The sequence below is a fragment of the Myxine glutinosa genome, chromosome 1 (assembly GCF_964187855.1).
Source record: "Myxine glutinosa chromosome 1, kmMyxGlut1.1, whole genome shotgun sequence".
NCBI classification, from domain to species: domain Eukaryota; kingdom Metazoa; phylum Chordata; class Myxini; order Myxiniformes; family Myxinidae; genus Myxine; species Myxine glutinosa.
In genome coordinates, this window is record NC_136261.1 from 59,013,682 (window position 1) to 59,030,720 (window position 17,039).

The following is a 17,039-nucleotide window of genomic DNA, read 5'->3' on the forward strand; positions in this document are numbered from 1 at the left end:
TGAGATCGGGATGAGGTGAGATGAGAAGGCAAAGGATAAGAATTTGATTATTCTTTTTGAAGTAGCAAAAGCAAAAAGTAGCAAACGATAAAAAAATCCCCCAGTAGGAACAATGCAAACAAAGTACTTCTTACCAATATCTGTTGATTTATGCGTTTCTTGAAGACATTCCTGAGGTGGTATGCCCTCCTGAGATGATGTGGTGAACACAGTAAGTGGGGCTTTAAGAATAAACATCTCAGTGGCCATATCAGCAAGTGAATGGGTGACAGCAGCTTGAAGTCGTTGCCGAAGTTGAGCAAGACCTACATTGCCTTGGCTCCATAGGGAGAAACGAAACAAAGCAGCAGGATCTGGAAAAGCACAACAGATGTGTTTAAACATTTTGCATGAAGCTTTTACAAAGATAGCCATCCTAAACCTCAATCACCGCAGAAACCAGAAGACAGAAGCAAACTAGAAAGGATAGATCTCAAAATGCAAAGCATGTCTGTGTCCGTTTGTACTCAAACAAAACTTGAGGGAAACAACAGCTAAAAAAAAGAAGTCAATGTATTAACTTGGGTTCTCAATATCCTCTTAAAATAGGTTTGTTGAAAATTCGATGACAAAAGTTGAACTGGTTAAAAAAAAAAAAGTTATGGCCTGGACAGAAACACTGAAGGGTACACGGTACAGATAAGAGCAAATGAACACTACTAGGAATTTCAGGAAAGACGTTGGAGAATGAAAGAGGTGGATTTGGGGTGTTTTAACGGGGGTAGAAAAGATCAAGGTTTTGGATGGGGGAAGATAAGAGATGGTGGTGAACAGCTGTTTTAAAGACCTGGAGGGAGGAGTGGGATTGGAGAGAGTGAGGGAGTTTGTTCCAGAGGTGGGAGAAAAGAGAAATGAAAGGGTAAAGGTGAGCAGAGAGTCTTTATTTTGGCAGTTTCACCAAAAGAGGGTTGCTGGAAGATCTTGTGCGTCCTGCAGGAATATTTGGGGGACAGAGCACAGACAGAGCTGGGGGAGCTAGGCCAGAGAGGAGTCGGTAGAAGACAGAAAGACCACCAACCTGCCTACGGTGAGATAGAGAAAAGGCCTTCATAATCAGCTTCATCGCGGGAGATACCAATGATTCTGAATGCTTTGGTTTCAACCTCGTGAAGCAGAGCTATTTGTGAGGCAGGAGCACGAGCCCAGAGGGGAGAGTAAGTAGTATCCCATTGATATGTGGTGAGGAGCTCAGTAGTGCCCAGAAAGGATTTTGCATGACGGAGGATGCCCAGTCGGCGATTAGCTTTGGAGGCCAGTTTGGAAATGTGGTTTTCACAGGAAAGATCATGGCAGATAGTGAGACCCAAAATCTTGAGTCACAGAACTTCTTTGAGAGGATTGTTGAGAAAGTAAATGGGAGGCTTTTCCAGATGGTCTTTTCGGAGAGGCATAGTGAGAGTGTAAGATTTGTCAGGATTGAAAGACATGTTCTACTTGTTTGACCAGTTTGTGATTTTATCCAGGTCTGCAGAGAGTGAGGAGGCTGCTGCCTGCCGATCTGAGGGTTGAGATATGGTGCGGGCAGGCGGATTAGTAATAGTTGTACAAATGCCTTTTTATGCCTCTGCTGACAAAGTTGCCGGAGGCATTATGTTTTCAGGTTATTCATCTGGCTATCCGTCCGTCCGTGTCCATGATAGATTTTCGTTACCGCGACAACTTGAGAATGGTTAAAGGGATCTTAGTCAAACTTGGTGCAAGTATGCATAATGAGGTAAAGATGAACTGATAAGATTTTGGGGCCAATAGGTCAAGGCCAAAGGTCAGAGGTCTAGTTAGGTAAAATTACTGTTACCACGATAAGTTGTGAACCAGTGATGGGATTCTGACCAAATTTGGCAGACTTATGTAGAATGATGTAAAGATGAACTGATTAGATTTTGGGATGAAGAGGTAAAAGGTCAAAGTCTGTAATATGTCTTATAACTTGAGAATGGCTGAAGTTATCTAATTCAAACTTGATACAGGTATGTATAATGTTGTAAAGATTAAGTGATTCGATTTTGGGGTCAAAGGTCAAAGTCTGTAATAGGTCTATAACTTGAGAATGGCTGAAATGATCCAATTCAAATTTGGTACGGGTATGTATGATGATGTAAAGATTAAATGATTAGCATTTGGGGTCAAGAGGTCAAAGGTCAACGTCTGTAATAGGTCTATAACTCGAGAATGGCTGAAGTGATCTAATTCAAAGTTGGTACAGGTATGTATAATGATGTAAAGATTAACTGATTCGATTTTGGGGGTCCCGAGGTCAAAGGCCAAAGGTCAGAGGTCATGTCAGGTAAAAATGTGAGAACCTGGGCATAGCTGAATGGATTCAAGTCAATCTTGATACAAGCATTATAATGATGTAATAATGTGGGCGGAGGCATTTCAGTCGACGTCATGACGTCGAAGAGTGCCGTTCTAGTTCTACTTACTGTGACTTTGCCCTTTCACATTTTGACACAATTATTAATTAGCGTTCTCCACATTCTCATAATAAGGGTTTGTTGAGAATGTAATGCCAAAACCTCAAATCGAAAAAAGTTATGTCCTGGACATGGCGAAGTGGAAGCATGTGCCCGTAGACACAGACCTGCATATGGGGATAACAACCAATGACACCTAACCTCTGTGCTAAGATACAGGACTATTTTGAAGGGTACTTGGGTGAAATATAACCAAAGAAAGGGAAGAGTGATAAGTGAAACTACTATTACTAATCCACCTGCCCAGCGAATGGGCACAGTGATCCCCTTAGGGGATTGACCTTTTTGCAATTGTTCCCTTAGTACAGGGGGAATGCAAGATTAGGGCAGGGATTTGGAATTTGTTCATGGTGCTGGCGATAGCTCGCCTACTCTTAGCAATGGACACCGTGTGATCCTTAATGTCCATCATCTAATGTTGGCAGATGGGACACCCAGTTCAGCGTTCATCTGAGGGACAGCATACACAATGATGAATTACCAAGCCTGTGAAACATTGTGATGACAGTTTATAGCTGGGTCAGGATTCAAACCCAGATGAGACAGCTTAGAAGTGTGCATGCGTATTGCGTACCTCGAGGCAATCCTGCCAGGCCTCATAAGAGAAAACATTATTTAAAGAAACTTGTATAAACGGATAATTTGAAAAAATAAATAATGAGATTGATGCAGAAATTAGAACGGTCATTATAACTGCAGGAAAATATCAGTGTCAAATTTGTGGAACACCCTAAATGTCATCTTCACACAAGGGGAATTAAAGGAAGGAAAAGGGAAAGGAGAGTTGGGGAGAAAGATGGGAAAGAAGATTAGGAGAGAACAATAACGAAAGGGAGTAAGGAAGGAAGATGCTTGGCAAATATGAGAAGAGGGAGGATGGCAAGAGACAAAACCATTCTGCCATTTTATATACAAATGATGAGGTTGTCTCTTTCTTGATATTGATTGTATTTCAATGAGAAGCTTAAAAGGCGTGTTTCACTCAGACCTTATTGCCGATAAAAGTAGCAAGTGTCCTGTGATCAGCAAAAAAACGTAAGTAAGTAAATGAAATAAAACAACAAGCAAACATCATTGCAAAGCAAAGCAGTTTTTCAGCAAAAATATAGTGTTCTGACAGTCAAGCACAAGAAAAGGAAGAACTTCCCATCTGAAAAGAGTACGCTCAGTTTTGCACAAAGCTATTTGGAGTTATTAAATATAACTAATATCAGGGCTTGAGTCTAATGCATTAATGCCAACAATCCAACATCTAATTTACAGGGCCAAATGGGCAATAATGAATAAACGAAGTACAAGAAGCAATATTTGCATTGTTGAGCTGATGCGATGCACCTGTTTCAGGTAAAGTTTCAAAGGTGTGTGCAATTGTTGTAAGAGTGAGGTCCTGCAGCTGTGCCAAATCCAAAATGTCGAGATTGTTGGTTGGTACAACAGGAGAGGTGGTTGGTTGCTCCAGCAATTCACCTAATGGTCCAGTTAACGAGAGAGCAATGCAGGCAATGCCTGTGGGGAAAACAAGGATCAATAAACTCAAGATGTAAGAATGGTATCGGTCAATGGGTGAGATGGGTTACTATATGGTTAAACAGGTTGAAGCTGAGATGAACGGAGGGGAAAAGAAAGCTTTTGTGTCTACCTTTTCCTCCTGTGCCCAATCCACCGGGTTTGTTGTAGAGGTAAATGTCTGTCTCTGAGGTGCGCCCCCAGCAGCCTGCTGCTCCATAGTGCTAAGGGAGGAAATAGTGGGTGTAATCAGGAGGGTGAATGGAATGGGTGTAGAGGGGCAAAAAAAGGAAAAAAGAAAGTACACCTTGTTGAATGTCCAAGTAAAGCGAAATTGGTGATAAAAAATAGCCCCGTGGGAGAATGATGGTTATTTCCCCACGGCTTCTGAGATTTTTCAAGTGATTACCTGAATTTGAGGTGAAACCCCCCTTTTCAGGATACGGATGGGGAGCACAATGCCATGACACCTTAATGTTCTGATGTATCATACCAAATTTGGCCCATATTGGTCATGTAGTTTGTGAGGGAAATACGTTTTAGTGAATATGAGGGATTAGGGGAGGGGGCCCGTCACACCTTTTCCAGGGGAGATACACCATAGGGAGCAAAACATAAGGATAGTGCATTGCAAGATGCCGCATAGCTCGTTTGGTCTGGATCCGATTGTCGGTTTCTGAGGTTTTTGAAAGAAATATCAATATTTGGGGAAAAACTACCCTTTTACCCCTTTAAATGGGCGGATCCAGATGGAGAGCACAACCCCATGAGACCTTACTGTCCAGATGCATTGTACCAAATCTGGTCCATATTTCTCAGCTAGTGGTGAAGAAGATGTTTTCGTGAAAATGAGGGATTCGGGGAGTTGGAAAGTGGCCCCCTTTCCAGGGGAGATACAAACATGACGAGCACAACGTAAGGTTAGGGCATGGTCCCAATGCCTCGTGGCGAGTTTGGTCTGGATCTGTCTGGTGGTTTCTGAGCAGAAGATTTTTGAATGACATACCAATATTTGGGGCAAAACCCCTCTTTCACCTCCTTTATAGTGGGATCACAACCCCATGAGACCTTGCTACCCTGATGCATCATACCAAATTTGGTCCATATCGGTCTGGTAGTTTGTGCGGAGATGTTTTCGTCAAATTTTAACAGACGTACATACGTATGGACACCGGGACCCACTCGATGAGGTTATTTCAAGGAAATAACCTAAAAACTGCTATTAAGACATTTTCAAGTAAGCTGGTACTCATTTTGCCAATGTCGAAAGGATGACAGGCTGAGTCAACCCACCTGGTATTATTTCAACAGCAGGAGAGGAGCTCAAAATCAAGACCCTTAGAACTTAAGCCAACCACCTTAACCTTTAAGCCAACACCAGGCCTGGAGGGTGGGTAAACAGCTAGTTTTATAATGAAAGGCCAGTTTTCTATCACCCAAACACAACTTGGTGTTCATCAGCACACTGTGCCAGCAGTTGTTACTTTATGACAGGAAACCGAGCAAATACTTTTCTTGCACTTTTTGGATAAGCTGTCTGTCTCTGGTGCTCTACCATCAGGTGCTGCCAAAGGAGTCTCATGGGAAGATTTAAACTGGGTGGTTTTGACATTGCCTTTCTCCTGGTATTCAGGGCAGGAATTTGCAATTAGTTCAGGGTGCTGGTGATAACTTGACTACTATTAAGGAAAGACTGTATGGGATCTTTAACATCCACAAACTAATGTTAGCAGAGGAATGACACACTCATTGATGCAACACCCTGCCAGCAAAGAATCAATCGAACAGTTCGTAGTCAGTCCAATAAAATTAATCAAACCCAAAATAGACAGCTCATGAATAAGTGTGCTCCCTCTACACCATCCTGCTGGACTTGAAGAAGCTATTAATATTCAAATTACACATGGACGCTGTTATCAGACAGTTAGCGGCACTTATCCAAAATCTCAGAACTATGAAATCTTTTGGACTGTGGTGAACAGAAGTGAACTGCAAGTTGGAGTGAAAGCTTATGTAACCAAGCTAGAGTACACTTCTGTAAATGATGAGGTATGGGTGGAAAAATACATAAGAGCAAGTCGTCTTATGTTCTTCCCTCTAACCTTCCAATAATGCAGTCCATTGCCAGGCTATGATATTTCCCTTACCAATTGCTGATCTTTTCTGGATTTACTGGCCCTGCCGCCCTCAGTATTTTCCTGCCATTCCCCTTCATAAACTGTAGTGTTATACCAGTACCTTCATAAACTGTACAACATAAACCCCTCTACCAGTGATGATAATGTTGGCTTTTTGTTACCTCCGCCACCAAAGGTGGATGGAGGTTATGTTTTCACCCCTGTCTGTCTGTTTGTTTGTCTGTTTGTGAACAAGATATCTCAAAAAGTTGTGGACGGGTTCGGACAAAATTTGGCATAGAGTTAGTGTATGTGACAAGGACGAAATGATTCGATTTCGGTGAAGATCTGAATATGGATTCGGATACGAGAATTATTTAATCTTTCAGTGATTCAGTGATTTTCCCCATTGAGTGATCGGGCTAAAACTGATACATAGCACACGACATCTCAAAAAGTTATGGACAGATTTGGACGAAATTGCGTGGACCGGTTGGGTGTGTGACAAGGAAGAATCGATTGAATTTTGGCGAAGATCTGAATATGGATTCGAATACGATAGTTATTTAATTTTTAAGTGATTCTTCACCATTGAAAGATCGGGCGAAAAGCAATAAATAACACTAGAACTGCCACTTTAAAACTGCTGGCAGTGATGACCGGTTTACTCGCACCCACTTTTGATACAACCCCACTTTTGATACAACCCCACTTTCATTGGACATGCTTTGACACAACCCCCTTGGATACAACCCCGACACACACACACACACACACACACACACACACACACACACACAGACACACCAACCCCCCCTCCCCACCTACACACACACATCCCTCCACCCCCACACACACACACATCCCCCTTACACACACACACACACACACACACACACACACACACACACACACACACACACACACACACACACACACACACACACACACACACACACACACACACACACACACACACACACACACACACACACACACACCCCAAGCCCAACACACACACACACACACATATCCACACACACACACACACACACCCCACGCCCAACACACACACACACACACATATCCACACACACACACACACAAACACGCGCACACCCCTCCCCCCACACGCACACACATATCCAGACAAATGCACATCCCCCTCCCCCCACCCCCAAGACATCCCCCACACACATCCCCCGACACACAACCCCACCCCCCCCCACACACACACACAATCCCCACACACACACACATTCCCCCTACCCCCCACCCACATACACACACACAAACACATGCACACATCCCCCCACCCCAACCCCCAACACACACACACACACACACACACACACACACACACACACACACACACACACACACACACACACACACACACACATCCCCCCCCACCCTAACACACACACACGCATACATCCCCCCACCCCCAACACACACACACACACACACACACACACACACACATCCCCCCACCCCTAACACAAACACACGCACACATCCCCCCACCCCCCCAACCCTAACACACATGCGCACACACAAACACCCCCACACCCCTCCCCCACATGCACACCCCTCCACACGTACACACACACACACCCCACCTCGACACATACACACACACACACACACACACACACACACACACACACACACACACATACACACACACCCACAAACACACACACATACCCCCTCACCCCTAACACACACACAAACACATGCACACATCCCCCCACCCCCCCCCCAACCCTAACACACATGGACACACACACAAACACCCGCACACCCCTCCCCCCACACGCACACACATATCCAGACAAGCGCGCATCCCCCTCCCCCCAACCCCAAGACACATCCCACACACACATCCCCCGACACACACCCCCACGCCCCCCCCCCCCCCACACACACACATCCCCACACACACACACATCCCCACACACACACACATTCCCCCTACCCCCAACACACACACACACACACACACACACACACACACACACACACACACACACACACACACACACACACACACACACACACACATATCCCCCCACCCCTAACACACACACACATGCACACAGCCCCCCCACCCCCAACACACACACACAAACACACACACATATCCCCCACCCCTAACACACACACAAACACATGCACACATCCCCCCACACCCCCCCAACCCTAACACACATGCACACACACAAACACCCCCACACCCCTCCCCCCACACGAACACCCCTCCACACATACACCCCTCCACACACACACATATCCACCCGCCCCCTCACACCCACACACACACACACGCACATCCACACACACACACACAAACACACGCACACATCTCCCCACCCCACTCCCAACACACACACACACACACACACACACACACACACACACACACACACACACACACACACACACCCTCCACACATACACACACACACAGACACATATCCATCCCCCCCTCCTCCACATGCACACCCCAACCCCTCCACACACACACACATATCCACCCCCCCCCCCACACCCACACACACACCCACACACACACATCCCCCCACACATATCCCTACACACACATCCCTACACACACACACACCTCCCCCTCCCCCCCCCCCCACACACACACATATCCAACCCCCCTCCTCCACACGCACACCCCAACCCCCCCCCCCCCCCACATACACACATATCCCCCCCCCTAACCCACATACACACACACAGACATTCACACACACGCACATCCATACACACACACAAACACACACACATCCCCCCCCCCCTCCCAACCCCATCCATTTAAAAAAATATTTTCGTTTAATTAACGATATCTGCCACCCGTGGAAGAACGTCCTGTCGTGGCATGACGTCATCCGTGGCCCGTGCCGTATGTCAGCGGAAGAACGAAGTATCCCGTCGATCGAACTTGGTCAAATTTTTCATGATTGTCACCAAATTTGTTGTGGTATTTTGTTAACTCATCCGAGGCAATACGACAATCGAAATCCGATTTGAAATCGGAGCCAAATTGACGCCGTAAGATCTGCCTGCACGTGTGGATATTTTACCTGTGGAAGATTCACTTTGGAAATGCGCTCCATTTAAAATGTTAGATTTTGGATAACTTCGTCATTTTAAATCGGATTTCCACAAAATAAAGGTCACCATTGCTTGCAGATACATCTCTTTCTCCTTAAAATTGAAGACAGGATGAACTTCAGAGCGAGAAATAAGCCGAGGCGGCGGAGAGTTTTACAATGTTATTTTCCAATGTAAATGACAATATCGTGTAGTTTTACGAAAATTCATCACAATTTGCCCAGATTTGTTGCATTCGAATGTTAACACCCTCTAGCGACTGCCAAATCCGAAGACAATTTAATTTCGAGCTACCCTTAGCTCATGAGGTGGTTATGTGACATGGCCTGGTCAAAAAAAAGTGTTGTGGTTCTTCTTCTTCAGGCAATAACAACTTCTAGTTTCCAGACCGTACATCCAATCATCTTGAGATTTTGCAAACTTGTTACTCTTCATGACTTCTACTAGAGTATGAAGTTTCACGTCGATCAAGACAAAGCGATTCAAGAGATATCCATTAAAAAAAAAAATTCCGTTTAATTAACGATATCTGCCAAACCACGTGACCTATCGCAAATTCTAAAATGACATTTTAGTAGACTGACATGCTGAACAGATCTGTGAAGTTTCTCCTCGATTGGATCAAAAATGAGGGAGGAGCTAGGTTTTAAAGGTTCATGCTTTAAACCGTCATAACTCTGAAACCATGTGTCGGATGATGTCGTGCTCGCTGACTTCTTTGTTCTTAATGGGCATGCGATTCTGCTTGCAAAGTTTGGCCTCGATCTGTTCAGCCGTTGCAGAGAAAAAGGGTTTTTCGTGTGTTCACGAAAAACAATATGGCGGCTGAACCACGTGACCTACGACGTCATATTTACCATTAAAATATTCTACAGACCGAGTCCCTCCTATGGTGAAAATTTTATCTCAATCGGCCCTATTATTGCAGAGACAATGTTTTTTAAAGGAAATTAAAACTTAAAATGGCAATAGCACTGTGAGACGTGGCCTGGCAGGACAAAAAGGTGTGTTTCTTCTTCTTTCAACAATAAAGACTTATAGCTTCGCGACCGTACATCCAATCATCTTGAAATTTTGCACACTTGTTACTCTTCATGACTTCTACTACAGTATGAAGTTTCACGTCGATCAATAAAGCGATTCAAGAGATATCCATTAAAAAAAAAAAAATTCGTTTAATTAACGATATCTGCCAAACCACGTGACCTATCGCAAATTCTAAAATGACATTTTAGTAGACTGACATGCTGAACAGATCTGTGAATTTTCTCCTCGATTGGATCAAAAATTAGGGAGGAGCTACGTTTTAAAGGTTCATGCTTAAAAACGTCATAACTCTGAAACCATGTGTCGGATGATGTCGTGCTCACTGACTTTTTTGTTCGTCATGAGTATGCGATGCCGCTTGCAAAGTTTGGCCTCGATCTGTTCAGCCGTTGCAGAGAAAAAGCGGTTTTCGTGTTTTCACCAAAAACAATATGGCTGCCGAACCACGTGACCTGCGACGTCATATTTACCATTAAAATATTCTACAGACCGAGTTCCTCCTATGGTGAAAATTTTATCTCAATCGGCCCTATTATTGCAGAGAAAATGTTTTTTAAAGGAAATTAAAACTTAAAATGGCAATAGCACTCACTGTGAGACGTGGCCTGGCAGGACAAAATGGTGCGTTTCTTCTTCTTTCAACAATAAAGACTTATAGTTTCGCGACCGTTCATCCAATCATCTTGAAATTTTGCACACTTGTTACTCTTCATGACTTCTACTACAGTATGAAGTTTCACGTCGATCAATAAAGCGATTCAAGAGATATCCATAAAAAAAAGAAATTTCGTTTAATTAACGATATCTGCCAAACCACGTGACCTATCGCAAATTCTAAAATGATATTTTAGTACACTGACTTTAGTACACGTCAGGGCATCAAAAATGAGGGAGGAGCTAGGTTTTAAAGGTTCATGCTTAAAAACGTCATAACTCTGAAACCATGTGTCGGCTGATGTCGTGCTCGCTGACTTTTTTGTTCGTCATGGGTATGCGATGCCGCTTGCAAAGTTTGGCCTCGATCTGTTCAGCGGTTGCAGAGAAAAAGGGATTTTCGTGTTTTCACGAAAAACAATATGGCGGCCGAACCACGTGACCTGTGACGTCATAATTACCATTAAAATATTCTACCGACCGAGTCCCTCCTATGGTGAAAATTTTTATCTCAATCGGCCCTATTATTGCAAGGAAAATGTTTTTTAAAGGAAATTAAAACTGAAAATGGCAATAGCACTGGGAGATGTGGCCTGGGAGGACAAAATGGTGTGTTTCTTCTTCTTTCAACAATAAAGACTTTAGCTTCGCGACCGTACATCCAATCATCTTGAAATTTTGCACACCTGTTCCACCCGATGAGAGCTACATTGCATTAAACATTCAAGTCGATCCATGCAGTGGTTCAAGAGTTACAAGCTTTTTAAAATTTAAACTTCCATTATTTATTGCGGCCAAACCATGTGACTTATCAAAACGTCTCAAGTAACGATGAAACATCCCCCCATGTGGAACATTTGTGTAAAGTTTCCACTCGATATCTCCACAAATTATGGAGGTGATTCCATTTCTAGTTTGAAATTTTAAAACGTCATAACTCTGAAACCACGTGTCGGATGACGTCGTGCTCGCTGACTTTTTTGTTTGTCATGGGTATCCGAATATGCATGCCAAGTTTGGGCTCGATCCGTTCAGCCGTTGCGGAGAAAAAGGGTTTTTTGTGTTTTTTCACGGAAAACAAGATGGCGGCCGAACCATGTGACGTATGACTTCGAAAATTTTCGCATTGAGTTTTTTTTAACTAAGCATCTGGAGAAAAAATCTCATTTTCGGGGGTGAAAAACTGTGTTTGACGAATTCTAACCTCTTAACGTTAGCATTTTTGATATACTCAATACACGTGTTTTTTGTTCCCATTGCAGAGTTCTTTAGAATGAGCCATTCCTCAAATTTTTCCATTGAGCCGTTTCAGAGATACAGAGGGGCAAAGTTGAAGGTGTTTTACAAGATGGCGCCCATACCACGTGACCTATGACGTCATCATTAGCATTAAAAAATTCTACGAGCCTAGCCGATCATTTGATGAAAATTTCCTGTCAATCCAACCAGCGGTTGCTGAGAAACTTAATTATGAAGTTTTCGGAGGTGCAAAATAGGGTGGAAGAATAATAATAAGAAAAACTCTAGCAGTAATAATAGGTTTCTCTCCATTTCATGGAGAGTAAACCTAATTACATTAAAAAAAGTTATGGACGAGTTATGACTAAACTTGGTGGACGAGTTGGTTAGGTGACAAGAACAAGCGATTCAATTTTGTTGCTGGTCCGAATCCAGATCCGGCCTATCATTGGGATACAAAACAAATTGGTCAGCCTGGCGGCGGTATGCGCTCTACCGAGTGCCATTCTAGTTACCTCTGCCACCAAAGGTAGATGGAGGCTATGTTTTCACCCCTTTCTGTCTGTCTGACTGTTTGTTCTCTCTTGTTATGCTCTTTCACAAACCTTAATAGCCAGGTGTAAGAAAAACAAAAACTCTGCCATACCTGGAAATGATGTGCTGGATTGGTGTCGATGTACTTGGGTATATGCAGAAAGGTGAGCAGGTTCTGACGCAAGTACACAACCACAGCAGAAAGATAAGGCAACGCCACTTGTGGAACACCAACCCACAGACTCTCCATTGGAGGTGATGATGGTGGTTGTATAAACTTAGGGTGAGAAGGGAAATGAAACCAATTTGTTTTCAAACAAAATCAATGCATCCAGTTTTCCAACTTTAAAGTTTTATTCAAGGTTCTGGCAAAAGCTACTTGAGACCAAAACAAGGTTTGGTGTTACGTCTCATTGACATTACCAGAAGTACATTTGTCATAGAAGAGTACATGGTGTTTAAAAACACATCCACATGTTTAACGGAAAATAACACAAATTTAAATAAACAAACACCCCTGAAGAATAAAACATTATTGAAGGTTTCCTTCCAACTGAAAAGTGACAGTGCTGTGTGGGCATCACCTTGTGCATTGGTGCACAACACCCATCGGCGAGGAAAATTGTCTATTGCCTTTCTAACCAAAACCAGAAGATTATCCCCAGAGGGAGATCAAATACAGAGAAAACAGCTCAACAGTAAGCATGCCAAACCGACTGAGCTAACATGTCAACTGCCATTAAACAATTAAACAAAGGGTAGTTCACGTGAGTGTGGCTTCCATGCCTCGACATCGTCGGGCGTAAGCTTGCAATTGCGGACAAGCATGACTGTGATGACATCAAGTGTTGCCTCGTCCAGCCGCCTCCGGAGACCCTTCACAAGATCTTCGGTAATTTCAAGCCCTGTTGGAATAATTGCTATTTAAGGGTGGCATCTATGTATTGAACAGTGTCATGATGCTCTTGACCCTCCTAGTGACGAAAGTTAACCTTTTATGAGAAGCAATTTGCCTATGACGCAAACCCTTTGTTAACAACCGATTGTGTTGTAATGCTGGATGAAAAAGTGCAACTTACCTGCCTGTGCAACCCCATGCACCACCAGCCTGATGTGCTTGTCGACTAGGCTGACAGGACGCGTTGGCTCACTTAAACGTGGAGAACCTGGCCCCCCTGGGAGCTGCCTCTCCCACCAACCACGCTACAATCAAAGAAACATGCAGCACTCATTAATTTCCCATCCCAATGCACTGAGTCCCATCTGCAGTTGTAAAGCTAAAGTAAAAAAATACAGAAACTTCAAGAACACTAACTTCTTTCATTCCTTCCCAATTACTACATCTCACCAGTGACTCCATTTTTCAGGTTTATGAAACTTGCACAAATAATTCTCACTCCTATGACATTTGCATGCTGTGACACCAAACTTAATTCCAGGAAAAACATGGCTTTCATCCAATATTGGGGAAATTCTGGGTTGTGTAATCTTTAAAATATGGATCTGTATAATTATGTAGATTTATAAGATGCCTTGAGAGGGCAATCTCAGAGATGGTGTGCAGACACAGACACCATATTGGCATCTTCTACAAAATCAGGTTGTTCCTTAGACCTTCTCAACTCCTCGTCACACAAAAGGAGTTTGTGAGCACACTAAAAAGTATAGCTCCCCACTTTGGGCTGAATCCCATGCTTCATACAGGGAACCTTTTGATGCAAATACGAATCAATTACTTCTGCGTGTGTGTTTGCCTCTGGTAGAAGATGAAGCAAACACAATGCTGTCAACACCATTTTTTCATTACTGTAGTACTGTTTGTATTATTAAAACGTGCAGCTCTTAGCTAAGTGGTATATGCAATGGTTTTCCCAAGGAAGGTGAAAAGGCCTGAAATATCCAAAATCGATGAGTGTGTGCTCCTTGTAGTAGTGTTGCAGGGGAATGCAGCCTAAAGGAGGTAGTAAACTTCATTTAAGGCTATATATTGACACGAGACCAATGGTGCAAATGGAAGATGAATGAAAATTATAAAGATCTCTGAAGGGAGGGTGAAATATTTACATTCCACTGCTGCCAACACCACCCCTCCAAATGATTGACTGAATACTGATCCTAGTCATCCTCATCATTTCCATTCATGGGTGAGTTTTCAAAATGTTTTACATTCATTCCTGTCTGGTGAACAACTCTGTGCAAACCATGTTCAACTTTATGAAGGAGCAACGAGTTTTTGCCCACTGACTACTCCAACAGTTACATAATACAAAATTATTTACTGTATAGGTAAGGGTGGCTTGTTAGTGAGGGCACTGGACTAGTCTCCCATAGGGTGTGGGTTCAATACCAGGTGAAAGCAGCATTTCAGTGTCATCTTCACAACCTACACACCACTGTTTCCTGGCTGCACCACTAAAACACTACAGCCTACCCCCTTCCACATGGCTGCATGCAACCTGGACCACCTCCATGCTACTATTTGTAGACGACACCGCTCCCTACGACTATTGGACTACCCTCCATGCTACTATTTGCAACCTGGACCACCTCCATGCTACTATTTGTAGACAACCCTGTGCACACCGCTGCCTGAAGCATGCATCCCCTTCATGCCGCTGCTTTAAAGCCTGCAACGCCTGCATGCCGCTGCTTGCATCCTACACATCTTCCACGCCGATTCCCACAGCCTGAAATCCATCCGCGCCGCTGCATCCAACCAGCACGACCTCTGCATCGCTACACCCGGCCAGCATGCCCTCTGCATCGCTCGCTACACCCGGCCAGCATGCCCTCTGCACCGCTGCATGCAGCCAGCATGCCTTCCGTGCCACTAGCCTGCCTACACCTTGTTCTGCTGTATTTCTTTAACTTTATTTCTTTAACAATGGATTTCATTGTCGTTTCTTGTGTGTACCTAGTAATATTAATATCCTTTGTTTATTTTTGAAGTTGTATGTTTGCCTGGTATAACAGTTTGCCAGAATTTGGCACAGGTGCTTTCACAATTTGGTAAGCTGAGGTGGCACTGCAATTTAATGTAATTTTAGGCTGTTATTTACTTTCGATAATTGCAGAGGATGTTCTGGCAGTGTAGGGGTTGTTTTTGAAGCCGATGATTTAACAAGCAATTCATATTGGGGGAATAAGTGACGGGGGAGGAGGAGAGAGATGTTACAAAATCTCACCATATTTGCACATATGATAGCTGGAACACATCTTTCAATCTTGGATAACATTGACATGGAAAGCAGTCAGAAGTCACATCCTGGTATGGTGTTTGTCGTCGTCGTCGTCATATGGGAGCATGCGCAGGATCAGCACGTTGCTGCGTCCTTGGACGACACCTCAGCACCATACCAACATAACACCACTGTGTGTGTTACGGAATGAGGTGTTTTACAGCGGCCGGAGTGCAAATCCTGCCACCAAATTCTCATTGAGAGAGGACCCAGTGAGTTTCTACTCATTTTGCCGACCTCAGAAGGATGACAGGCTGAGTCAACCCCCTGACGTTAATTCAACGATTAACCAGGATTCAAACTGAAGATCTTAGGATCCCAAGCCAGCACCCTAACCGCTAAGCCAATGGTGTTTGTGTAGCATTTCAAATTGCTCGCTATCTACAATTGACACCTTATTAAATAAGCTGTTTAATGAACTTGTCAATATAAATTATTCCATAATCTATAGTGTAAGTATTCGAGCAACATGGAAGAAAACATATCAAAGTTCTTACTTGGTCCCTTAAATTCATGTTGATAAAACCTTGCACAGACATTGACTAAATCAAATACTGTAACATTGCTTTTTAATTACATAAGTATGAGTCAACACGAGGATTTTAGAGTACTTTTTATGATTATGCTAAAAAACATTTTAAATTGTTAATTCTCCATAAAAGCATTTCATTGTTGCATGGCCAAATAGGTTAATCCCTCCTTTGCCCACTAACCTGAACCTCCTCTGTACCAGTGGGTTCCTGACTACGTGTGAGTGAGAGTGAGGCTGAGGTGACTGGTGCCCGAACTGGGCCAGGTTGTGGTGGCGCCGTTATGGAATGAGAGGCTGAAATCCAACCTCGGCCCATGTCACCAGTCTGCCGACCTGTTGCTTCTTCATAGAGTCTGTGAGACATGGGATTCTGCTGTATATGTATAGATAATTAGACAGATAAATAAATGAATATATAAATTAATAGGCCAAATGGCCATTTAGTTTGCCTGGCATTGGACAAAATATATTGACTATAGTCCACAAAGTTCATCGTTAATTGCGATTGAAATTCTATGTTTAGTAGAGGATT

The 17,039-nt window shown here is 43.6% G+C and overlaps 1 protein-coding gene across 7 annotated transcripts in view; it reads right to left on the minus strand.

Annotated features, from left to right (window-relative positions):
• SZT2 (SZT2 subunit of KICSTOR complex) overlaps positions 1-17,039 on the minus strand; it is a 283,208-nt gene that overhangs the window by 67,679 nt on the left and 198,490 nt on the right. For all 7 annotated transcript variants that reach the window (XR_013622459.1, XM_078772210.1, XM_078772202.1 and 4 more), the window contains 7 exons: positions 16,689-16,860; positions 13,816-13,939; positions 13,523-13,641; positions 12,849-13,013; positions 4,153-4,243; positions 3,849-4,019; positions 135-353 (listed from right to left, as the gene is read on the minus strand). Coding sequence is in view for 6 of the 7 variants with exons in the window: in XM_078772210.1 (XP_078628336.1) it covers positions 135-353; positions 3,849-4,019; positions 4,153-4,243; positions 12,849-13,013; positions 13,523-13,641; positions 13,816-13,939; positions 16,689-16,860 (1,061 nt within the window). In the remaining variant the exon portion in view is untranslated. The remainder of the gene's footprint in view (positions 1-134; positions 354-3,848; positions 4,020-4,152; positions 4,244-12,848; positions 13,014-13,522; positions 13,642-13,815; positions 13,940-16,688; positions 16,861-17,039) is intronic.